The 27,475-nt window shown below is 40.4% G+C and overlaps 1 protein-coding gene across 3 annotated transcripts in view; it reads right to left on the bottom strand.

Annotated features, from left to right (window-relative positions):
- The window catches only part of LOC116316365 (NMDA receptor synaptonuclear signaling and neuronal migration factor-like), a 65,385-nt gene extending 52,597 nt beyond the window's left edge, over positions 1-12,788 (bottom strand). For all 3 annotated transcript variants that reach the window (XM_039621137.1, XM_031734923.2, XM_039621138.1), the window contains exon 1: positions 12,085-12,788. In XM_039621137.1, the coding sequence (XP_039477071.1) occupies positions 12,085-12,155 (71 nt within the window). In that variant the 5' untranslated portion in view covers positions 12,156-12,788. The remainder of the gene's footprint in view (positions 1-12,084) is intronic.
- Between the last annotated feature and the right edge of the window lie 14,687 nt (positions 12,789-27,475).

Here is a 27,475-nt window from a genome sequence, read left to right as displayed (position 1 = left end):
TACCTTCTGAACAGAGTAAGTGGGATAAAAAAAAAAAAATGTTTAAACCGTGAGTGAAAAGGGTTAATAGTTAATAAACCTCAACTCTCAAATCATTTTCTCACCTGTTTGCAATATAATTCTGGTACGTGAACTATGAGTGTAGTTCTCTGCAAAGGAAGCCTTCTGATAGTTGGAACTATTATCTGACTGTCTGGGGAATGGAGTGATTAGTTACATGTGAAAATATGTTTCAACTGGATTTTAATTACTATGTTTCAACCAGAAGTAACTCAAATATAAACTAAAAAGTAAATCAATAGTATACTTGTAAGTTTAGTATTGTGTTAGAGTAGAGTATATTTTAAGTATACTCTTATAGACTGGAAAGGACATTATGCTAGTACAGTTATAGTGAAAAAAGAGTACATCCAAAAGTTCATTTCAAGTATACTTCTATATACTAAAACGGGGCCAATGTAGGTAACGATACTTAGACTGATTTCCTTTCTATATGTTACATTTAGAGTAATGTTTAAAAGTTACTTCATTTAGCAGGGTGTAGCTTTTTTCTCTTCTTATTCTTTTTTATACTGGAACTTCATTTTTTCTGTATAAGGTGGTATTTTTAAGACACCTCTGCCCAACTACAGTGAACTAACCAGAAGTCTCGAAATATGCTCTGGTGGTCATTAAGTTCAGGTGTCACATCCATGAAACCTACACCACTAACCAGCATCAGTCCTACAACTTCACTCTCAAATTTAATAAATTCTGGGACAAGCAGAAACTGTATTTTTAGCGGTGCATTTTGTGGCAGGCCAGACTGCTATAAAATGCACTCTCCTTGTAGCACCACTTCATCTTGGTTCAGAAGAGATGTCCTGGATATACGTGATAATGTAACACGGGTGTTTTTGTTTGTTCATGTTTAGCGCGTTGGGTTGTGTTTTTAAAGCGAATGTTACGTTTTTAAAGCGTGTTATGCGACAGGTGTGTGTAGCACTGGTTACACATCTCAATGGGAGCGCATTAGTCGAGACCACACCTTTACCTGACGTACAACGTGACGTATGGCGCACACTTTCAAAACAACAATGGCGGATAGAAGATATTGATCGAGGCGGCTAATGCTCCTTTCGCTGGTTGCCAACCACCATTAAATAACAAGAAGAAGAAAATATTGATCTGCTTTTCTTAGTTTTGCACGTTTAAGACGCAATTCAAACTCAAACAAAGCTGCAAAGCAGGAGAACAACATGACCATCAACTATTCTGTGCCACAGATCCAGTTCGCTGCAGCACACAGTGATGATGAGATGGTGGAAGAACAACAGGGACAATTCGGACCGTTAACATGTGCAACTTAGAAGTAGTCAGAGGTAACTGGATGGAGTTCAGTCAGGTTAAATGCACGGTTGATTGGATTATGTCTGAAGATCGTATACTATTCGTGACAACTCTGCTAGACTCCAAATTGCTCGTCCATGAGGGATTATCTCAAAAGTAAATGAAACAACTAAACTTGACACTTTTTCCCTAAAACGGACTGACATGGGAAACATTAAAGTTGGATTGACACCAGCTAATCAGTCTGAAGGTAAGTGTTTTTTCACTTATTCGAGAGAAGTCAGAAATGCGTTCTTATTACTGTTGGTTTTGACTTTTAAGCTACCCTGCCAGGTTATTTTCATTCAAATGCTAAGACAAAATGTCAATATCTATGAATGTGGAGACTCAAAAGACTAGTTAGGTAATAGTTGCCGATGGATTTATGAGACTTGATAGAAAGTTGGACGTTTGCAACAGGTGAATCGGTGAACTACCGAGGTTGCGCCCAAATGCTTAAAGCTGTTAGCTGGTCAGTGTTTTCAGGTGTGCTTGTACAAGCTGTAATTTATTGCCGTTTACTTGTATTTGCTTAATTGTTTACTAAATGTTTGAGGTGTGAAATAAACCCGCAATGGAGTTTGTAAACAAAATATGGGTGTGTGTGTTTGGAGGATGCGTTTGTGCGGGGGGGTGCGGGGGGGCACGAACATTTTCTTGTAAAACAAAGGGGGCCTGGCAAAAAAAAGTTTGGGAACCACTGATCTAGACAGTGTGAAGAAGTGAAGTATTGAAATTATTTTATGTTGCATAATGACAACATGTTGCCCCTATACATTTAAGGACAAAGTTCAATGACCGCCACCTGCTGGATGGTGAGTGCAGAGGGGCGTGTAATTGTTGAGCTGGACAAAGAGAATATCTTTGCTGATGCGATGTCAGTCTTCTTTGGTTCATTCTATGTATTGAACCTGGAATACCAGGAGTCAGCATGTGCAACATTGGAACTAATTCAGAGGTATGTTTGAACAGTTAGCTAATAGTGATAGATGATGAATAAATTATCCCTAAGTAACTATTTCAAATCACAACTCAATGTTACTGTATGTTACTATTTATTGTGGCATGCTTTAAGGTTTTTTGTAAGGATAAACCCTGAAGAGGGAACAAAATGTACCTCCAAGGTTGGGACAAGCAGAAAGACTGGGACCACTGTGAAGCGAAAGGTTGTTCACATTAACCGTCATGTCACAACTTTCCTCCAGTGGCTTACTGAATTTGAGTGGAGAACTTCAAATTAGGTAACTGTTTTTGCCATTTTTAGTGAATTTCTTGTATAATTTAAGTGACCAATGTGTTGTTACCTGTGTCTCCACAGATGATCCATGGCCCATGCTTTCTGGACATTTACACAAGACGAACATCAATGAAGACAAGCTCTCTCGCCATCTTGCAAGACGCTGTCTCTGTCCAATAGGTTTTTTTGAGTGCAACAGTTTTGATTTTTTTTTTCCTTCTTTTACCCGTTTGTTAAAAATTATTTCAGCTACTTACACTTTAATTGTCACATGTATTGGCTCACCCTACAAATCAATGAACTCAGTCCACAAAGCAAGATCAGGGTTCAGTGCAGGTCAGTCAAGTTCCTTCACACCACACACGCTCACCCATGTCCTTGTGGACCTGGCTTTGTGCATTGATTTGGTGGTGTGAGCCAGTATTTTGGACAAAGTGTGTATAGAGGCAGAAGTGTGGGGCTTGATATTATATTCATTACAATTCAGTTTATTTGTATGGTGCCAACAAAATGAATGCCAAGGCACTTCACATTGTAGGTTTAAGACCCTACAAAATATAACTAAGAAAACCCAACACTTGAGCATATGTTGTCTGCCATGATATGGATATGACATAATATTGTTATTGTTTGTACAACCATCTGAGAAAATAATGGATTACATGGTTTAGTAACAACAAGTGCTTCCTCAATCAAAATATGTTTTCAGTTCTTTTCAGTTTTTGATTTTAGAAATGTGTATGTCATCAGCGAAAAATCAGAACAGAAATAAAAAGTGGTGTGAAGCACATGAATTATTTTGTGTGTGTGTGTGTGTGTGTGTGTGTGTGTGTGTATCTATCTATCTATCTCGATCAATCGATCTTTAGTGGGTATATATATGTTTTTATATAAATATAAATAAATAAATGGTACCTTTTTTTTTTAATACAATACAATTTTTTTTAACTCTCCAGTCTCTTACAGTATGTTACTGTTTCCTTAAATTACGGTAAATTACGACGTGTTAAACAGTAAATGACCGCCTGTAGGAACACGGTATCCTCTAGCAGAGATGAATATTTTTGGTACTGATGATGCGTGACAACGGTAAGTTACTGGTAAATATATTGCAGTTTATTACCTTGTAGCGGGCTTACAGTGACATACCGTGAATAAACGGTAGTATACCAATTTCTTAATCACAGTATAATGTTACTTTGTTGACGTAATTTACGACATAACGACATAACGGTATCTCACTGGCGTCACTGTCGCCAGTGAGATACCGTAAAAAAAGCTACGGTGCGTTACCATAATTTGTCCAAGAGCATTATACCACAACAGCAAAAAACGGTATCATCCTGCAGAACGGTAAGCTACCGTAATACGGCGTCACGGTATGACGCTGGCAACAGTGACGCCAGTATGTTACCGTAAAGTGGAGATGAAAAGTCTAACAGTGTAAGGTTTTCAGTTTTTTCTCATCAAAGACTTGTTTTGAAGAGGCACTTATTCTATAAAATGGGAGTGAATGTAACATGCATGCAAACCCTACCATAGCTCTAACTGGAGATGGGTAGGTAAGAAAAAAAACTAGACTGGTTCAGTTTTGATGTAAGGATTTTGACACAAGAAGCAATTAGCAGCAACATTGTAAAATGTCAGTGACATTCAGGAACTATGGGAAACTTGGAATGTGAAATGGGTAGTTAAACTTTTCCCAGTTTTAAAGTGGTCAATTGAAATACCTACCAATAAGAACAAAAGATACAGTTGATTGACATATGACAGGGTGGTAAATAGATTTAAGGGTTGCCTAGGAAACTAGGCCATCGAATGCCCTCACATCACCTACAAAGTCATATGAACGAGGGAATTTCTTCATGTGTGAATGGGAGTTTAGTTTACTGACTTTATTTTTGTGAGGAAATTCATCTTTTTAAGTTTTATTGTTATTGATTCCATATTCTCCTCTATTAAACAGCAGTTCTTGCTCATAGGGGGTCATATGATTGTTGGGTTTTTCTTTGTATGTATTAATGTAGGGTCTACCTTACAATATAAAGCACCTAGAGGCGACTAATGTTGTGATTTGGCGCTATATAATTAAAATTGAATTGATTTATGAATTTATTAAGGAAATGAATTAAATGATTATTCAAATTGATAGCAGAGAAAAAAACAAAACAAAGTAGTGGTGCAGAGTGTGGGCACTACTTTAAATTTATACAACACCAGTTTGACCTGTATTCACTGTTACTTCTCTGTGTCCGTGTTTGCCTCATGTCTGTGCAAAGCACACACTGTGAAGGCTGGCTGGTAATGGCAGATGACTTCATTAGGAGACATTTGCTCTGCTGCACTCCAAAGGCCAGGAGTCAGGCAATTACCCTATCTCCCAGGAGATTTACAATAGGGCATGAAAAAAACAAATTGTAAAGTGTAAAATCTAAAGAGACACAAGGCAGGATGCTAGGCTTAACCAGAGCAGTCTCAGGTTCACATGGGGTGAAATTTTTTTCTGTTGCTCCAAGGACTTACTGGGCAGTTATTGGTTTTTCATTAAAGGGGCACCAGGTAAGAGGTTTATTGCCCTTAAGCACTAAATGACCATAATATATTTCTCTGGAGATTGGCCAGGTTATGAGTTTTGAGGCTTTCAAAACTCACTTTCCATCCCGTTCTCCCCAGCCTTGTCACCAACTTGATTTTCAAGATACTCCCCAAACCCCCAAACACAATTCACAAACATTCTAATACAAACTATGGATAGTTTCACATTCTTGGTGCTGAAGTAAACTGAAGAAGCCTGCATCATCTGCTCATAATGCATTTCTGTTTGACCTCTGCTGCTTTGTTTAATTAGATTCTCATGAAAAGGTCAATTATAGCTCAGTAGCCATTAACAGGAGAGTGTGGAGTGGGGTGGAGTATGGCTCTGATTCACTGATATTCCAATTCCTTCTAGCTGATGAAGGTCAGCAAAGGTTATTGAAGACTTAATGACCATTTACAACACAGAGTGTGAGTAGCAATCACCCATAACCTATCCCAGAGTTTTTTTCCTCTCTTGAAAACAGGCATATTATTTCCTGTCACTTATTTGACCAACAGCATGATTATGACACAGTGTGGCAGGATTGTAATTATCAGTCTAGAAAACTTGAATGAAACATACAAGCCTTAAGCATCCCCAAACAAAGTAATTTAAATATCCCTGACTTTAGTGTGCTATAATTGTCTAAATTTAATCTCAATATGAGAACATTTTTTATTAATGTTCACTGCTCTGTTTTTAATCATTTCCTGGTTCAAGTTCAATATCTAGTCATGGCAACTGCGGAGTGATAAAGGAACTCAAACACCTAACATTTGGTTACAGCTGGACCTCTATTCCCTTAATGAGAATTCCTTCTGAGGACAAGACATCAACAGCATGTTGGTACTAATGGAATGTCGAGTCGCTCTCTCTGACTGACTCGCTGTCCTCAGAAACAACTATCCTGTCAACACCTCTTGAGGACCTGTAAGGACAGCAGGCAGGCAGACAGGCTTCACCTGAGCAAAAACCAGACAAAGGTGCATGTATCTCCCACAAAAGCTCAACTGGGTTATACTGAGAGCAGAAAACTAGGTTGAACTGTTGGCCTTTCTTTAATGCAAGGCTTACTGTTATGAGACCAACCGGGGGTCTCGTAAGACTTGAGCTCTAATTTCTATGTTTTGTGAGCCCCTAGTTGATTGAAGGTCTGACAGGGACAGCTCTGTCATCTTCAAACAAAATGGCCCACTGGACTTAAACCAGAGGAAAGTGACTCATTATGCACATAACTTTACTCAGTGAGGATAACAATCATGACCACAATACCTAAAATAATGTTAAGGTGTCCATGGTTGGCCTAAATCTTCAGCCTTTTTGCATCCAACTCTATTGCGTATCATTCTTTATCATTCTTCAACCAACATTTTCTGTCATTTCCCAACTGTGAGAGACACAATAAAATCAAAAAGTAATAATCATTAAAAAAGTATCATGCTCTGAGGCTTGCTGCCACTGAAACTGAAGCTGAAAGAGGGTGACAAAAGGAAGATTACCAGGTAATACATCATAAAAAAATAAGACTGGAAAAAAACTCCAGTGCAATAGCACCATAACATGTTCGAACCAAGAGGCAATCTGACTGTGTCTCTGAGCAGTGTTTATTTTACCAGAAACGAGTGAAACACAGACTGATACAGAGACCGGATTCGTGAGTGTCACATGGTTGGCAGTAGGTAACACAACAACAGCAGTAACACCAGGCATGCTCACAAAATTATGGGATGAGCTTGACCATTGTATGGATGTATGCTGTGTCCAGACAACAACAAATTGAGCACTTGTGAACAAATGGTAAATTAAATTTTATGAAAGTTGGCCCTTATTTGACGTTGAAGACGAGGTCTGAAGTCCAAAGTAATGTGATATTTACAATGCCCAGATATGATTCCCTATGTGTCTATATGTTGCCAATACAAACAATGACAGTAGCTCTATGCCGCGTTATTGTCACTTTGACCTTCAGATCAATCTATTGACCTTAAAGGAGAGGTCAGATGTAACATGATATTTAAAATCTTTATACCTATGTCAACAATACACGCCACAGTCGTAAGAATAATATTCAAGTTATAGGCTTTCTGTCAATTTCCGACCAATAAATCTTTGAGTTGACCTTTAAGACCGTGGTGGGTGTAAGCCAAATTTGAATGGATTATTAACATGACCCCACTCCAAACACTACAGTGTTTTATCAGGATTTATTCAAAGCTTTTAAACCTATCATATTTATAGACAGAAAGAATAACCTCCTTGGTGGAGGTAAGAAAACATTACCCAAGCCAGACCAGTAACACTAATCCTAAACAGGGTGCCTGGGGCCTAGTGTGCGTTATGATGACAAACAATTTCAAATGACGCTTTCAAAAAAGACTTCCCAAAGCTGTGAACAGCTTTCAAAATATGTGGACTCTCCTGAAAAGGTGAGTCTGTGTTGCTACATCCACACATCTGCTATGACCTGAAACACTCGCCTCTCTGCATATGATTTAAAATATAACAATGACCTATGTAATACACTCAAACACACCACACCAGTATTAAGAATTCTAAACAGACTCTATTAACACTGTTGGTTTAAAAACTCTGTTATATTTGACCTTGGAAGTTTCATATATGGTTTTCCTCCAGTGACAGGTTTATGCTTTAGAGAGGGGCCCAGATGTTTTATAGCTAACGTCCACACTGGACCGTGGCTAGAGCTAATTTGTGCAGCAATGAGTACAGGGTGGCTGCTGGTCACAGAGCCTTGTGGGAAAGAGCCCATGAAATCACAGTTTCACCAAAGTGGAAACTATTAAGGCCTGAAAAGTGTTGTGCTGTGCAATTCCTTTAGTAGTGACTCAGACATTCTTGAAATATTAAAGACAACATTAGTTTTAAAGTGCTTGTAATCTTTCCTATCGAGTGGCTGATCAAAGCAGACGGGTTGGTTTTGGCGTACTCCTCCACAAAGGTTTGTCATAAACAGGGCAGGGAGACAGTTTGGCCTATTACTAAAGTGCTTCAGGCATAGGGTGCAGAAAGGACAACTAATTTTCCTCTAACTTCGCTTAAAAAGTGGTCATTAAAACACACAATTAAATGCATAGTAAAAGACAGCAAGCCTAAAGCCTAGAAGACTTTCATTGACTTTTTTAACCTTTCTTTTTGTGCACATCTGTTGAGCATATTAAAAAAGAGCCAGTGCAGAGACGCCAGCATTACACTGCAAGAGACAAGTAAAATGCAAAAGAGACTGTCCACTCAGAATCAGCCAATTTTCGAATGCATGTCTGTTTTCTCTTTCCTGCATTTCTATGCATGGAAACTCTCCTTCCCTATTTCCCGATGAGCCCAGCTCTGCCAGCAAGTGGCCACACATGCAGCCAAAACAAGTATGATGCATTCTGGAACATGGCTGCATGTACTGGAAATAATTAGTTCCATGGTTTAATTTCTGGTTAATGACAATATTTAGTGCAGTCATGAATAATGACAACAGCAGGACTGATCCTCATAAACCATAAAACAATGTCTTGTGTTGTCAACAGGCTGAGATCCTCCAAACTGAATATCATCAGGAATATCCCCAAAAATCCGGCAAGGTGTTGTCAGTAAACAGCACACAGGTGCTCGTCAACCTGTTTGGCGGTTCTGATTCATTCCAACCAAGAGTGAGCAAACGACAGGAAAGGAAAACAAACAAAATGATAAGCCCAGATTTCTCAGGACAGGGAGCTCGCTGACTTCAGATCAGCTGACTTCTTCTTTGAGGTGATTCAATGTTAATGACATCACACATCAATGACATTCATCTGAATGAATGTATATGAATGTAAAATGACCGAAAATGTGAGATTAATTTAGTCGATGTGGATTTTCTTTTAACTTTAAGGCCCCACACTTTGAACACGAATCATGGGTCTTTGTTCACAGTTTCCCTAATTTCAGAATTAGATTTCATCCCTCTTCACGGGGTGAAAAGCAGCTCATAAACCACCGAGCTTTTAGCCATCCATTCTATTCTAGTTCATTTGGTGATTAATAAGAATCACTGTGAAAACAGGCGATGTGAATGTCAGTTTCAGATGACAAAGTTAAAAACTGTTCCTACTCAACCTGGCCCGTATAACTCAGAACAGTGAAATAAGAGACAGAGTGACATTACACAGAGGCAGATGTTTTAAGGTCAGAGAGAAGAAGAGGGGCCTATTAGACATGCTTCTAGAACAATCTCCTTGCTTTTGCTATTCACAGTCACACAAAGACAAAGATAGGGAAGTAGAAAAGGTGAAATGGCTTTGCCCTGCTCATTCACTGCACAACAGATAAACTCAGATCATCTGGCAGACTGGAGACATTACTAATCCGGCTCAGTTGGGATTCAGGGGGAAGTGCTATTGTTCTCAGAGTGCCATTAAACTCCCCATCAACTGGAGTGCTGCTCACGATCGCTGACAGAGAGGACGTATAGCGTATACTGTTCAAGCCTTGGCTGTGGTCCGCATGCACGGTCTTGAGCTACCGGCTGCGATCAGCATGATTTATGGAGAGTTAAAGCGTGAGGTGTGAAAAAGTGAGCGAGGCGGCAAGGAAGGAGATAAACATACAAATAGAAAAAGGAAGACAAGGACAAACAGAATTGGACAATGTGTGCAAAAGTGAGCATGGAGGTGACTGTGGAAGTAGATGGAAAGGTAATATGTTGCCTTTGCTGCAGTTCAAACATGCTTTGGATGATCACTTAAAAAAGAAAAGCACATACACGCATAGGTCACTGAGAGATGAAGTGCTTGATTCGACCGTGGTGTCTGAAATTAATCAGAGGGTTACACGAACAAAATCTCCTACCATAAGGCACAGTCATCCTGTGTCCTTCAGACTGAGAACGCACTGATCTGACACCCATGACGTGACCTTAATGTTATGACTCAAAGCTAAAAGTCATCAGAATTACTCACAAGCCGAGTGAGATGAACCGAGTGGGTCCCTAAGAAAAAAAAAAGTGCACACTCCATCTAGCAACAAAAGCAAAATCCTGAAGTAATACTTACACGTACATTTCAATAGTATTCTCATTTGTACAGAAATTATACATGAAAAAATGACAAAAGCTTTATTCCTTCATAGTTTTTTTTTCTTTTTGCAAAGGTGGCAAGTCATCATTTTTAACATTAATTAATGTAAATATCACTTTCTTCATTAGTTCAATCATTTAACTGTTCAGTGTAAAATATATAACGTAATTACATGTCACTGTTCAAGACTCCCAGGTGGCATCTCAAAGGCTTGAGGAGATTATATGCCCTGGGAAGTGTAATTTATGACCCTGACCACATGTTTTGGGCTAAAGGACAGTTTGGGGGGGAAATGCTAATAATTATTAATGTGTGTCAGAATGACTTTGTTTTATTGCCCCTGATTGCTAAGAACAATTGTTTAACTTAATTGTTTTACAATTGTTTCTTTTTTTCCTCTTTGATCTCTTTAAAGTGAATTTGTTTTACCCTAAAGAGGGTCAAACTGTAACTCTAACATGGTGGTCTAAATCACAGGTGCTTATCCTACCAAAAACCCTACAGTCTATATAATGAGTAGATTTTGATGTGTATTGATTAGGATAATTATTTTATTTTATTTTTTTGTTATCTGTTTGCCAAGACTTTGGAATTATTTAATAAAACCAGAAAATACATATTCTAATCACAGGGTTACAGTTATGGTTAGGGGGTTTTGATGATGATGACTTAGATCTCAGAGGGCCTGGCCAATCTAACCCCAAATGCTTGGTTTATACACCTAAGCCTAACCACCTTTGATCTGAGGCCAGCCTTTTTTTAAATAGACCCATTTGGGGTTTGATTTCTGTTCTTTTTCCTGTGTGCAACACACAGTTTAGGGGCCCCTGAATAACATGCTGCAACTGTTGACCCTTAAACCATTTTAAGTTGGTGAACTGAAATGTGGTGAGTCACAGAAAGATTTCCACTTTCCTAACCTCCATAAATAGGTCCCCAGTGAGCTAGTAGATGTTAAGAGGATAAATAAAGCTTTTCACATGTCACAGCTATACCGTGTGTGTATCATTTAATGCCAGTGTGTTAATGACCTGTGTTAGAGTCAGAATTAGAGGACATATCAGAGTACACAAAGCGCCTTGAGGCGACTTTTGTTGTGATTTGGCGCTATATAAATAAAATTGAATTGAATTGAATTGAATACACCCTGGACAGGTCATCAATCTGTCAACAGGCTTCTGGCACAATTAAATTAACCCAAATGCCCTGAAATTAAAGTTTGGCTTACATCAGACATCAAACATAAAAGCATAAAAATAAACATATATATAATAATAATGGTAAAAAAAACTGAAAAAACCCCGAACTGATTTGATTCTTTTGTATTCACTACTTCTGCTAAGCATAAGGTTGCACGCATGAATCAAAAAGCAAAGAAGCTTATGCAAGACTTTAGAAATATAAGTACACTATACAATGCAAACAAAAAGAGATTGGTACATTTTGTCACAACTTACCTAAAAGAGACATAAAAAGTAAAAAAAAAAAATTATTAATTGTAATAATAAAGATAATAATAATAACAACAAGAAGAAGAGAAGCAAAATTAAAGTAGCAATTAAAAGCTCTAAAACAGCCCAGAGAGAGTGGAGGAGCTGTTTTTACACCATAAAATATATCCTAATTTATGTGTATCCATTAATATATTATAAATATATAAAATTACAGTAATTATTCACATGTGAACCTTATCCCTTTAAACTAGTTTAAGGAAATCGCGTGCAGTCATCTGCAAACTATCAGTTCTACGGCTGTCAGAGTCTTCTCCTCTCTGCTCCGTCGGCTTCAGAGCGCTCAGACCTCCGCTTCACATCCCTCGCTACCTCGGGCGCACTCACCTAACTTTTGCGGCCACGGAAGAAATCGCATCACTCCTCAGATTCTTCCTTTTGGACACCGCAGTTCCCATGCTGAAGTGGAAACAACCCAGGGGAGAAAACGCAGACCATTCCACAGATTGGTCGGCGAAGGATGCAGACAGGAGAGGAAAAAACCGCGAGGAAACGGCAAAATGAGAAGCATCAGTGCGCACGGCCCACTAGCGCAATCATCTCATGTTCATCTCGGTGTTTAGGAAGAGAAAGCTGAGTGTTCCAGAGGAGCCGCAGACTCTGCGTAAAGCGCAGGAGCGCAGCTGGAAGATGCGGGGAATGTGGACCACCGCGCTCTGCTCTGCTCTCCTCATCCAACTAACGCGTCCACAAAGGAAGCCAGACCATAAAAGGAAGAGCAGCCCTCGTGGCTGCCGCACAGCTCGGACAGGTGCGGGGTGGGCAGCAGCGAGAGGAGGAGAACACGCTGCTTCATTACACGGGTGTATGTGAGATGAAAAGAGGTGTGGACACTCGAGTCCACAAGTAATCACGCCGCTTATTATCTGCAAACAACGTGTGTGGTATTCAGAGACTGTGGGGACAGACAGGCGCAAACAGTAATATCACACAAGATACTTCTTGTGTTTTACTTTGTTTCCAACAGTTCGTGATTTCATCGTGAGTGGGGCTTTTTTAAATTCTCTGTCTGAGGTGGCATATCAGTGAGATGTGGCAAAGCTTTTACATAAAAATAATGACATTTGGTAACATTTGGGTTGGTGTGACAGCACACTGTGTCACTGGTTGAGGTTGGGGGAGGGCGGGAGGGTGCATTTATAATGTTTTATATGTGTGCTGTACTTTGATCCCATTTCCCATGCACATTTTTCTGCTATTAGGAATTATTGTTCACTCTGATAAATGTTACTGGTGAAAGTTATTCCAGTACAAAGTGTCCATTCCTCCAAACAGCAGTTCTCTTAACAAGCAAAAGCATCTGAGAATGGAGACTGCATTAGTACATTATGTGGGATGTGGCCCAGTCTGAACTGTAGCAGTTCCAAGTGTCTGTGGTTTATTGGGTCACTTGTTAGTACTGATCCTCAAAAGACGGTTAGTAATCTGTCAAACACCAAAACTCCGCTTTTATTTGGTGTTTGTTTGGAAGTCTGCAAACATTAAATGAGTGTGAGTCACTCAACTAGAACACACAGAATGTACAAGAAACTTTGCTACTGCAAGGGTGGTAATGTCCTATTTTTCATTAGCAAAGCCTTTAAGTCAAATCTTTATCAGCTAGTTCAGTTGGAAAACAAATGTACTCGTTGCCACAGGTTTGAATGCCCTTGCAGCATATAAAGATGACACATATCTGTTACTGTTAATTTTGCTCTGAGTTCTGTGACCTGTTCAGGATGTACCCCACATTTCAGCTGGGATAGACTTCAGCCCCTCAGTGACCCTGAATTGGAATGGCAGTTGAGAAAATGTTCCAACTGATGAAAGGATAATACAGTTATCTATGTCCTTAAGTATTTGGACAATGACATGATTTTTGCAATTTAGCTTTCATGCACTATTTTAAGTCAATGATTTAAGTGCAGATGTTCAATTTTAATAAAAGTGGCTTTACAGCCATTTTTATACACAGTCCTGCATTTCCAGAGGTACAAAAACAATTGGACAAACTAACATAATTTAAAATAAGCATTGTTTTTAATACTTGGATGAAGATTCTTTGCTGGCAGTGGCTGCAAACCCATGCAACATCAGCATATGCTACATTTCCTACTTTCAAATTATCTGTTAGGTCGTTATTGCAGCAGCCTTTACTTGCTGCTTGTTTGTGGTGCTCACTGAAGGAAAAACTGAAGGCAGAAACTGAAAAGCACGATCTGTTGGGTGAAGATAAAGTGACTGAATTGGTCATTGAAGAATATCTCATTTCTTTGCCTTGACAAACCCTCGGGTTGCTTTTGCAGTGTACTTTGGCTCATTATTCCTTTAACTGTGAATTTCTGTCCACATAGTTTTGGAGCATTTTGCTGAATCTAAGCTGAAGCTGAAGCTTTGCTGAGTATAGCCCTGTGCACTTCACAGTTCACCCAGATATATCTATTAGAAGTCATACACTTGTGACGGCATTCAACATACCAATGCAACAACATTGCCTCCACCATGTTTGTTTCAGATCCATGCTTTTCTCTTCCCATCATTCTGTTTTTTTTTGTTTGTTTATTTTTCTGTTTGTTGATGTGAATTGATCTTTGGTGTAAAAAAATCAATAGTACAAAGAATCAGAGTAACCAAAATTTAGGTCTAATGAAGAAAAAGTTATGGGATCACCAAGTCATTGGAATTTAAATTATAATTGTTGATGAAACTTTCCTGCTAATTAATCAGAGATAGAGATGATCAGAGTCATTAGTCATTAGAGCCACAAATGTATCAGTTCAATGATTGTAATCTGATAAACAGTTGCAGTTTGCCCCTTGTTTTCTTTTTATCTACTTTCTTGCTTGTTCCTTGTAAATGAACATATGCAAATACACAAAAGAATGAAGCAAAAATGAAGTATGCATTGCTATAAAAGTCAAAATGAGGTTTCTCTGCGACTTGAAAATACATAGAAAGTTCTCTCTATATATCTCCTCTGGCCTTTGCTGGCAGCACTGACTGCCCTACTTCTGAGGAACAGCCCAGTCTACATGCAATTAAGAAATATGAATGTTTTAAATTAACATGGTTTGTGTTAAGTCTGCACTCTGTGATAAGGGCTATCCACAACTGTGCTTTATTATCGCATTTTGTATTTTAAAATGACTCAACTAATTTTACTTTCTGCTCATTCATATGATGGCTAGGCTGCATTGGGACATTGCAATAGCTGAAGATTTAACCAACTGGATGGTACCTCCAAGCAAATAATCAAAAGCTGCTGATGGTGATTAGATTAGATTAACAGTAGACAACAGCAGAACAGAAAAACAGAAGAAAATCAATTTCCACTACCACTGAGGTATCTATTGACCTGGGAGTCTTGCAGAATATGTTTTGCTCACCGGGAAAACAAAATCAATTCAGCGTCAATATTCAATATTAAATCATTCTGTTTATGAAAGCATGTAAGATATGTAACATAACGCTCATGACCTTTCAGATTTCTGTCCACTTGGAGTGTGGATACTCTGGGGCTCAACTCTAACACTTAGGATTATCACCCTGAGTGCTTGGGCAGGGATTCATGAGCCCCTGATTTTGATATAAGTGGGGAAAAAAAACTGAATGTCACTGCTAATTAAATGTGTGGGCACGACACACAAAGTTGCAATAATTCCAGGAACACTGTAACAGTTACTCAAAAGTTGTTTTTTTGGTTTTTTTTTTAAGACAAAAGGAAATATAAATAATCACAAAACCCAAGAGCTATGTCTAGACCTCAGTTGGCATGTTAAATGTCAAAGTTCATGACAGTCATCTTCTTCTTCTTCTTAAGCGCCTTACTGAATGGCATTGGGGATCATGGCACTCTGAAATGCCCTTTCTGTCACACAGCGCAACAACTCATTTGGTGTTTTCTTCAATCAGCCTTTTTTCTGTCAATGATGGTTTTTCTCCTTTTGCCTCTGCCTCTTTTCCCTTTTATTTCTCCAGATATAACGTTATATTCCGGAACCCCTCTCATAATGCGGTCAAGAATCTCGGTTGTCTCTCTCAGATGTTCTTTCTGAAGAATAACAACTCCGCTGCGTTGATGGTGTCTACAGCTTTCTTGTTTATTGTCTACGCTTTGTTCCATACATGAGGATAAGTGTAATGTAGGCATCTAGGACTCTCATTCTTGTCTTGAAGGAAATATGTCAATTCATAATATAAATTTTAAAAATTGAACAAATATGGGTTGATTGGAAGGGGTGCTAAGGGAAAGCTTTTTATCTGTAGTTGCAACTTGCATAAAACAAAACACAAGACTTCTGGAACAACGTCTTTTGGACCACCTTGGTTATGCAGAAGTTTGTAAAATAGTGATGAAAACAATAATCTATAATTTCATGTTCCTGACAGTCACTGTCAGTAGGTTTATCTGAACAGTGAGAGACAGAACAACAACCAAAACATCCAGAAAAATGCATTTATGCGCACAAAATTTATAAATGAATTCGCATTTTCATGAACAAAATAAGTATTTGATCCCCAGCAAGATTTCTGGCTCCCAGGTGTGTTTTATACAGGTGCCAAGCTGACATTGGGAGCCTCCTCAGCTCGTTACCTGTATAAAAGACAGCTGTCTATGGAAACAATCCAGATTCCAAACTCTGCACTATGACCACAACTAAAGAGCTTTCCAAGGATGACAGTGACAAGATTGTGGACCTACACAAGGCTGGAATGGGTTGCAAGACCATTACCAAGCAGCTGGGTGAGAAGGTGACAACAGTTGGTGCGATTATTCGCAAATGGAAGAACCATAAAATAACTGCCAAACTCCACCCAAGATCTCACCTTGTGGAGTTTCAATGATAACAAAAATGGTGTAGAACCAACTACTCGGGAGGAACTTGTCACTGATCTCAAAGCAGCTGGGACCATAGTTACCTAGAAAACAGTTAGTAACACACTATGCCGTGGAACACTGAAATCCTGCAGTTCCCGCGAGGTCCCCCTCCTCAAGAAAGCACATACACAGGCCTGTTTGAAGTTTGCCACTGAACATCTCAGTGATGCAGCCTATGATTTCAAGAACACCTTCCCTATCGTCAACCATGGGGAAGGAAACATTATGCTTTGGTGGTGTTTTTCTGCCAAGTGGAAAGGACAACTGTACCGCATCAAAGAGAGGATGGATGGGGCCATGTACCGTCAGATCTTGGGTGAGAACCTCCTTCCCTCAGATAGTGCATACCAGCATGACAATTATCCAAAACACAACAAATGATAGGCTTAAGAAGGAGCATATTAAAGTCTTGGAGTGGCCTAGTCAGTCTCCAGACCATAATCCCATAAAAAATCCTTGGAGGGAGCTGAAGGTTTGAACATCAGCCACGAAACATTAATGACTTGGAGAGGATCTGCAAAGAGGAGTGGGACAAAATCTCCCCTGAGATGTATGCAAAACCTGTGGCCAACTACAAGACATGTCCAAGACCGAGTACTAAAGCACGTTTTGCAAAGGGATCAAATACGTATTTCATTCATGAAATGCAAAGGGATTTATAACTTTTTTGAAATGCATTTTTCTGGATTTTTTTGGTTACTGTTCTGTCTCTCACTGGTCAAATAAACCTACCACTGAAATTATAAACTGATCATTTGTTTGTTATTGTCTCTTCTTGCCTTTTTGTTAAAATCACAGCATGCCACTGCTAACAGTGACAATTGTAAAAGGGCTTGGTGGGTTACTAGGCAATACAGCAGCAGAAGGACAGGAGTGGCAGAAAGTAAGGCTTGAAGGGATGACGAGCTGGAACTATGAAGGCCCTGTTATACAGTGTCCAGTGCACCGTACAACAAAATGGACATCAAACTGACAATATACCTGCTGTCGCAAGCTGCTGTTTCTGCTGGTCATGCACCTTTTGATTTTTGTAACCTGGTGCTTTGTGCTGCTGCTACCAAAGCCAGATTATATATCAGTATAATGATATATCAGTCCAGAAGCTCAGAGGTTCACAGATTGTACAGGAGGAGATGTTGCAACAGTTTGAAAACATCAGACTTGAACAAAATGTAATAAAAACCTCTTTGCTTTTAGTTTTATTGACTTCTCCTCCAATACCTGTGCTGATGTGGAAGTTTTGTCTGTGTGACGATTGTTCAGCAGAATACTGCAGTGGGAACCTGTGCCTCAATGGTGAGCATTGATAGATATGGCTGTGTGATGATGTCAAGTGCAAAGCCAACTATGGGGTGGTTATAATGGGACCCTTACACATGAGCATAAGGCAGTTCTGGCAGTAGTGCAAAACTAGACTTGTGACTCAGGTCAAAAGCAAATAAAGCAACCTACTCACACAAGAAGGATAAAGTGATCTAAGGTATACGAGCATCTCCTGTCTTCTTCATTTTCTTTTTTTTTCTCTTGTAGGGCGCTTTGTAACTCCTGTCAGTGAAAAGTGCTATAAAGAATCAATACTACTCGCTTGCTACTTAATCAGGAAGTGAATGTGAGTCTGCATCATTGTTTCCAACTGTCTCAGGTTCTTCCTGTCCAGATTAAAATACAATTCTGAAACTAAGTGGCCGGTCCAATAATGTGAGGCCACAATTGTGGATGGGTTGGGAAAGTGACCTAATTTGTGAACGCAGATACTGACTAATGCATAATGACCAATAATGGCCAACACACACTCTATCAGGAGCAGCACAAACTAGTGGGTCACAAACAGCAGATGTGATGAAGTCATTTATTAGCAACACAGGCACAGCTTGTTACGTCTTTTTACACCTACAGTAGACACTCTGTGGATGATGAGGATGTAGACGTCATGGACAGGGAGGAACGCTGGTTTGAGCAGAGAGTCAAGAAGGGCATTTATGTGAAAAGGGAAAGACCATCTCTGAATCAGTTTATTGTCAGTGGTGTCAGTGGTTTCCCTGAACATATCCTTCTGTTTATAATGTTGGAGAAACCTGCAGTCAACTGAGACTGAAGAAGTCCCCTGTATGAGTGACGAAACATTTCTCCCACTGAACACTTTATGTCCACATGAACAGTATCAGCTTTTTTGCTTAATGAACTTTTTTCTCAGCTGAAATGCTACAACAGCTATTTAGATTGTTTGCCAAAAAATCACAGGCTTTTATTTTTGGATCTTTTAAAAAAATGCACTGCTTTTAAAGTTAGTGTCTATGTAACAATTTGCAGAAAGGCACATTTTCAGCTTCATGTTGCTGCTCGTTGCTCGTTGCCAACACCACTGATTCCACAATGGTTTATGCTGAACCTTATTCAATCTTAACCTTGAATAATTTTTGCAAATTTTTTCCCTTTCTTCTGAGAAATACGGGGTTAAATATACACAAATGCTTAATGCGCTAACACAACTACATAACATAACAGCACAACAAAACGTGACACTTACTGGTTAGCAAAGCTTACATGCATAGATCCAGTGGTATCTTAGTGTGATCTCTACAAATTTCTCTACTTTGAATGTCAAGCTTCTTACTGAGCTTGTCCAGGCCTTTTAGCAGATCACTACACTACACACACACACACACACACACACACACACACACACACACACACACACACACACACACACACACACACACACACACACACACACACACACACACACACACACACACAAGCACTTCTTTGGTGCCTAAAGTCACGATCTATAAATTCCTGCAACTGTAAAGTGTTTTAAAGTGGAAACTCAGGTAGTCCAATGCTAGAAACATCTTGTATGCAAGTCAAGAGTTTGGATTACCTTGACAGCAGCTGTGAATATAAATGGCATGATTTGTTTGAGTAAAGTGCTGTCATCTGTCAGACAGATCACCCAAACTCCCAGACCTACAAAGTGAAGTGACAGATAATACTGACTGATGAGTATACAAACCGAGCAGTGTGACCAGACTTCAAAGTAGCTTGGATGCACAGCTTTAGGAGTGCTGTTTGGTTTGGCTTGAAGACTAAATACATCACTGAATTATCCATGCTTTTTTTCATCTTAATGAGCTCAGTGGAGAGCATCAGGAAGAGGAAATAGCAAGCCCAAATTTCATAAAGCACTGTCATATCACCTTTTTTGCTGTATGGATGTGTGCGTGTGAGTGGACAGAACCTTCGGTCCCCTTATCCTTTACTGCACCCTTTCCTTGTCCCTCGTTATCCTGCCTTCCTCCCTCTTCTTTGTTTTTCTCACTTTCATATCCTCCTGCAGTACGTGAAGCTGATATGGCAGTGGTGAGCAGAGTGGTGAGAAGAGCGCTTTAACAAATTGACTGTATGAATTTTTAAGCAACCAATGATTTTCCTGCTGATCTTTGCCTCACACACCCATCTACAAAACCCAGGCAACAGTCACACAAGGTCACTGGAGGCTTCTGTCTGTGAATCTGAAATACTAGAGTTTGCAGAAGCTGAACTACATGAAGCACACCTTTAGACCAGTAGGAACCATCAATGCACTCAAAGCCAGCAGGAAACCTGCAGTCATTTAAAACCTTTTAACACAAGTAGGTGCTGTTTTTTGTCTGGTGTGATGATAAGGAGAGGCAATTATGATTAACTGTGGAGTACACTTTTCAGGTTGAAAAGCAGCACGGCATGTCTGATCAGCTGCACTGATGTTGTCTGTATCACCGACGTGCACGTCGAGTAATAAGGGGAGGACATCTGAAGCAGACTGACAGGCACAGGGGAAGGAAAAAAACATAACCAGAGGCATTCTCTTACCTGAGGGTGAACCTCCCTGAAGGTCTGCTGAGTGTCAGCTGGCAGATCCTCATCTGCAATTCTACAAGTGACTAGGAGAGGTTTTATGGGGGTCTTGGGACATTAAACACTGCAATCTTACCTGGGAGCCTTAGTTGAGGGGGGAAATCGGCAGCCTGAAGCCAGGTTTGATCACTGTCTTCATATGACCTCTGAGTACCATGTGGGCGATAAATCTGCATAAAATTCCACACTAAAACAAATTCAGTCCAGCAAGAGAATTCAGAGAGTTTTGATTGATCAGTGCCGCAGTGAATAAGAAATGAATCATCATGTTTAATAGATCTATACTTTTAGCTCAATATTGTCTGTCTGGAAATTACTTATGATCTGCTGCTTCATTTAAAAGCTATTAGACTGTTTGTCCTGGAATATAAGCATCAGTTATCCACTGCAGGCAATCTACTAATTAGAAATAATTAGAAAGCAATTATTTTTGCTTTCCAATTCATATCAACAAACAGCTGTATAGGAAACATTTAAGAATTAAAAATGAATGATTAAATATAAGCACAAAGTGCACATTATTCATACAAAGTAGGGGACATGGTGAAGTGCAAATATTAGGCTGTAAGGTTTTCTGATCAGGCCCATGTTAAACAATGGCGTCACTATGCTATTGTGATAGCACAGGGGTTAAGGTCATAGAAGTGATCACTTCGATCTCACAGGATTAAGGGGGATATATTCTAATATTTGATAGCACAGTCTTGTAGAGCAATTAAAGTGGATGAGCCAGTGGCAGACCCTTCTGCATATCCAGTTGGTTATTTCATGCAAGGCATGTTATTAAAGCAGGTGTAGCCACCAACCTTTGCTGCGTATCGGCAAACACTTTGCAGTGGGCACATGGGTGGATGTGGCTCAGGAGGTAGAGCAGGTAATCTGCTAATTGGAAGGCTGCTCCAGTCTGCATTTCAAAGTATCCTCGGGCCACATACTGAATCCTAAGTTGTTAGAAATACATTCACCCAATGTTTGTGTGTGTGTGAATGGGTGATTGAGACATAGTATTTAAAACACTTTGAGTTCAAATTGTGCCCGTTCACTAAATTAGTGTCATATCTGTTGTCATTGCTTTGTTTTTTGCGTCACATGTGAAAGATCAGGGAGGTCTTAGAATAGAGCCCTGCCACCAAATATAAATGACTGTTTTTTCCTTTTTCATACCTCAGTGCCACTTGGTGTTTAAAGAGCTCTCTGTCTTCAATCACCTTTCAGTAGGTAAAATACTCAGCACAGTTTTTGTGCCTAATCAGAGCTTTTTGGGTACTTTGGCTCACTGCTGAGGTGCAGAATGACGACTTGCTCAGGGATACTGGAGGGACTTTCCCTGAACATATCCAAGCAAAGGATGTGCATATGAATCACAATTTATTTTGCTGCTGTGCTCTCTGTGCCATCATCAATAAAACAATGGAAGCTGCCTCAGAAGCAGTTGTGTCTGATCTTCTTTCCCTGGTGAGAATGCTTTAAGTGCTTAAAAAAAAAACAGACCTAGCCCCTAAATTCTTGTTGTTCACATGAGATTTGTGTCTTTTAACCCTCAACTGTTATTTGGGTCACCTGAAATGTCATTCTATTACCCTTAAATTTAATGTCTTTTCCTAAAGTCCCGCAAAATAAAAAAAATATCTGTTGTACAGGCATTATAAATCTTTGTACTATGCAGCTGCTCCAAGTCAAATTTGACTCCTATCTGTTCAGATGGATTTATATCCACCGGTGGCGTTCAAACAAAATAACAACTGTGGTTTTAGAGAATCTTGAAAATGTACATGTCTTGCCTCTGTGTATTGTTTTGGGACAGAGTTCAAGGTGGATCTAAACACTGTCACAAAATCTGTCTGTCCCACCATATTTTTCCAGCTTCCTGCAGGGATAGGCACCTGTTGGTCTTTGAAACAGTGAAACAGGAGTGATCGTGCATGGTGCATCATGGGAACACAGGTCATAAAGAGGTTGGAGCATGCTTTGAGAGAAACAAGGGATCTGCACCTCTAAAGTAACTAAACAATCTAATAAAAAGAAACTAGAAAAACAGAAACTAGAAAACATTTATTTACAGCTAACTGAGATTAAAACAGATTGACAGATAAAACACTCATATCTCATTTTCACATGCAATTTAGAATCCCCATTTAATGTAACACTCATGTCTTTAGACTGTGGGAGGAAGAACACAGGGAGACCATCCCAAGGTTTGAACTAGAATTTGCTTCTACTATGATTTTTGTGTTTTAACTGTTAATTCATCTTTAATTAATCTTGATTATTAGAGATTGTAGCTACAAGGATTTTTGTTTTTCTGAGGATAGTAGTTAATAGTTGTTATGGTTATACATGGACACATAAATCTCAGCAGTTACAGAATGTTCTTCCCTTTTTAACTTTCGTTGGAATATTGAAATGAAAAAATCCATCCATCCATCCATTCTCTTCCACTTATCCTTGTCAGGGTCACGGTTAACTGGAGCCTGGACAGGTCGCCAGTCTGTCACAGCGCTAACACATAGAGACAGTAAAACAATTCACTCTAACATTCATATCTACGGGCAATTTAGAGTTACAAATTAATCAACCTCACTAGATATTGTTGTACTCAGCCCTGAAAATCTTAGAACCTTGGAGTCAATTTTGACAGGGATTTGTCCTTCAGGCTTACGTGTTGTTCCTAGAGTATTTAAAAGTAGAATGGGAGGGAGAATCTTCAGTTTCAGGCCCCTCTTCTGTGAAACCAGCTTCCAGTTTGGATTCTACGTTTCGCTACAGGTGACCCTGAATCGCCCTTAGTTGTGCATCAATAGGCGTAGCCTGCTGGGGGAATCCCATGATGCATCAAGTATTTCTTCTTCAGTCACCTTTTTACACACTCTCCAGTTAATTATTAGTTATTATTAATCTCTGGCTCTCCTCCACAGCATGTCTTTGTCCTGTCTTCATTCACTCACCCCCAATTGGTCATGGCCTCCCCTCCCTGAGCCTGGTTCTGCTGGAGAATTCTTCCTGTTAAAAAAGGGAGTTTTTCCTTCCCACTGTCGCCAATGTGCTTGCTCATAGGGGTCACATGATTGTTGGGTTTTTCTCTGTTTGTATTATTGTAGGGTCTACTTTACAATATAAAGCACCTTGTGGGTACTGTTGTTGTAATATGGCGCTATATAAATAAAATGGAATTGAATTGCACTGAATAAACTGGATGTCTTTGGACTGTGGGAGGAAGCTGGAGTACCCGGAAAGAACCCACGCAAACACAGGGAGAACACACTGAAAGGCCCCGGCCAGGTAGTGATGCTAATCACTGTGGTAATCACCATGCCATCCAAAATCATGAAATATATTTATTTCATGTCTTAGGCAAAACAGGAAATGGTAATTTTCTTTTAAAAACGGGTTAACCTACAAAATACGCTACTCGAGCTCTCTGAAAAATGTATTCAGTGTTAAACATCCATTTGCTAATCTCAGATAGACTATTTATACATTCTAAATAGATGTGTAGTTCAAATTCACTATAAACACTTATTTTGAGGGAATTGTGGAAGCATGAAATATGAACAGTACAAAAAAAGAGGTAAGATATATAAATATTTGAATAGGTGCACTTTGTGGATTTAAATTAAATTTGTTTGAGATGCTCAGTGGATGGGATAAAAATCCCAAACACTCTCAACCCTTAAAAAAAATATTTCGCAAAAACGAAAAGTGAAATGTCTTTATTCAAGGCATGATCATATAAAACCTGCAGATAGATGGATGGATGGAAAGATGGATATTGGGTATCTACTGGACCTTAATATATGAATACTTTGTGAAAAGGAAAAACTTGGATAACAAATTATAGCTTTCCTTTTTGTTGTAAATTTCTTTGCAAAAAACTGACAAATCACAATACACTTGTCCTTTACTCAGTACACAACAAACTTTCTGCACCTAGATTTGCAGAATTGGCACACCTGATGCTTGTGGCTCAGGTAGAGCAGGACAGATTGAGCCTCTGGCAGTTCAATCCCTGGTTGCTCCAATACTGCTACTACTATTACTTGGACAAGATTGTGAACTGTCAAATGCAAATGGGGGGAAAATCCTTTTGTACATGAGTGAAGTTTGTAGTATAAAGTGATTTGAGTCCTCAAGGAAAGCACTCCGTCCATTTACTTTGCACGCCCTCTCAAGCTTCGACCAAGAAGTGATTAGAAAACACTGTTTTGTGTTTAATGCTTAAGGCTTTGTGAACATATCTTTAATGCATCAATGGCTTCATAAGTGCAGTTGTGTGCAGAAATTACTTCAGCAATGCCAGTTCATGTTAGTATTCATTTTAAAATAACATTGTCACAATAACTCGATGTACAATAAATGCAAATAAAGCCAGTGTTCTGTCAACTGTCTTATGCTTCCCGTCCTTACTTCTTTACCCAGCTGCAACTGAAAAGTACATCGGGCTCCACTGTAATACCAACAAAACCAAGGCAGTTTGTGCTACATTCAGGGGATCATGTTAAGGTCATCGGTTAAGTTATGCAGTGTTCCAGTGGTGTTCTGTCAGGACATATTTGTAGAATACAAGTGTGGACATGTCATGCTGTAAATGATATTTTTTACAGACTGGCATAGAAACCTCTAACTTAACTTTCTTTTGACTTTAGAATTGATATCAATTCATCTCCACTGAATTAAGGCTTGGAGCAAGTGTAAGCCAGGCAGCAGAGGCCTGGGACTTCAGCCCTCTGTGTCAGGTCTGACGGTGCCCCGACCGGCGACCTGTGTGTATGTGTGTGTTTGTTCTCCTCTCTCTCGCTCTGTTTCTCTCTCCGGCTCCGCTGCGGTTGTTACGCGGTTGCGTAGCAACGGGAGATCTCTGACCCGGAAGTGCTGCCACTCTGAGCTGTCCCACCAGCTGCTGCCAATCATCTACCATCGCTGGCAGAGCTATTTAATGGTGTGGCTGAGTGACAGACAGCACTGGAGTATTCCACCAAGCCTGGTAGTGACTCGAGCTCAGCGAGTGTAAAGCAAGTGTTTGATAGCGGAGGGAGGCTAATCGCGTCTGTTTTGCCTTTTCCCAGGAAACGAACGAGACAGAGAGATGGAAGGAGAGACGTCACTAATTCACGGAACGAGCTAATCAAGAACTCAAAACGATGCTATGTTGTGTAGTCTCTTCCAACCAGTCATCATGGAGCGATCAACTGTCTTGGGTCGAATATGCCCATAATGCTAGCACATCAGCGGCTACTGGAGTTTCCCCGTTTGAGGCCTCCCTGGGGTACCAGCCCCTGCTTCTCTCTGTGATGGAAGGGGAATTGTCGGTTCCTTCAGTCCAGCACCACATGCGGCGCTGCCAACAGGCATGGCGCGCCACCCGAACCGCCCTGATGAGGACCGCCGAGCAGAACAAGAGACTAGCGGATCACCGCCACGTTCCGGCCCCCGGATACTGGGTCGGGCAACAGGTATGGCTTTCTGCGAAACATGTTCCTCTAAGGGTCGAGTCTAAAAAGCTTGCTCCACGCTTTATCGGACCCCTTTCCATCCAAGCCATATTGAACCCTGTGACTGTCCGTTTGTCTCTTCCCCGTTCCATGAGAATTCACAATGTCTTTCATGTATCCCAGGTGAGGCCTGTCCGGACCAGCCCTTTGTGCAAGTGTTTGATAGCGGAGGGAGGCTAATCGCGTCTGTTTTGCCTTTTCCCAGGAAACGAACGAGACGGAGAGATGGAAGGAGAGACGTCACTAATTCACGAGAGTTGTGTGGACACACGAGGGGAGACGGGGAGAGGAGCACTGAAGGGACTTTGCACTGTGGATAACTGTGGATTGGCTTCACTGTAAATAAAGACACTGTTCAACTTTAACGAGAGGTCCGCGCCTGGCTAGCCAGACGTCTTCACCAGACGCTGCCCCCGATTTGACTACAGTTCCAGCCGAATATCACGACCTTAGCCCAAGTGTTCAGTAAGGAAAAGGCCCAGTCTCTTCCCCCCCATCATCCATACGATTGTGGGATAGACTTGCTATCCGGCGCTCCCTTGCCCACAAGTCGTCTGTACAGTATCTCGAAACCAGAGCGAGAGGTAATGGAGAGCTACATAACAGAATCACTGGCGGCCGGGATAATCGTCCACCTCTCCTCTTGCGGCAGGTTTCTTCTTCGTTGAGAAGAAAGACAAGACACTCCGCCCCTGCATTGACTTCCGAGGTCTAAACAAGATAACCGTTAAGAACAAATACCCGCTTCCTTTACTCACCTCTGCTTTTGAACTCCTTCAGGGAGCAACCATCTTTTCGAAACTTGACCTCCGCAGTGCTTATCATCTGGTCCGAATCCGCCAGGGGGATGAGTGGAAGACGGCGTTCAACACGCACCTTGGGCACTTTGAGTATTTGGTGATGCCATTCGGGCTCACAAATGCTCCAGCGGTTTTCCAAGCCATGATAAATGATGTTTTACGGGACTTCATTAATCACTGTGTTTTCGTTTATCTAGACGACATCCTCGTGTTTTCTCGGAGCCCAGCTGAACATGTCAAGCACGTGAGAATGGTGTTGCAACGCCTGTTGGAGAACCGGCTATTTGTAAAGGCAGAAAAGTGTGAGTTTCACATGCAGACAATCTCCTTTCTGGGGTTCATCATCGAGGAGGGACGGTTGCGGGCAGACCCAGCAAAAGTGAAGGCAGTGGTGGAATGGCCTGAACCCAAGAACCGTAAGCAGCTGCAGAAGTTTCTGGGATTTGCCAGTTTCTATCGACGGTTTATCCGCAATTTCAGTCAGGTCGCCCTGCCCCTCACCAAACTAACCTCTCCTAAACAGCTGTTCCAGTGGTCTCCCGGCGCTGAACAAGCTTTTGAGAGACTCAAGCACCTTTTTTCCTCAGCTCCGGTGTTGGTGCAGGCAGACCTCAGTCAACCGTTTTTTGTGGAGGTAGATGCTTCAGACGCAGGTGTGGGGGCAATCCTATCCC

The sequence above is a fragment of the Oreochromis aureus genome, linkage group 12, assembly GCF_013358895.1.
Source record: "Oreochromis aureus strain Israel breed Guangdong linkage group 12, ZZ_aureus, whole genome shotgun sequence".
NCBI classification, from domain to species: domain Eukaryota; kingdom Metazoa; phylum Chordata; class Actinopteri; order Cichliformes; family Cichlidae; genus Oreochromis; species Oreochromis aureus.
The sequence above is the reverse complement of the archived record's forward strand: the minus strand, read 5'-3'. Positions and strand labels throughout refer to the sequence as shown.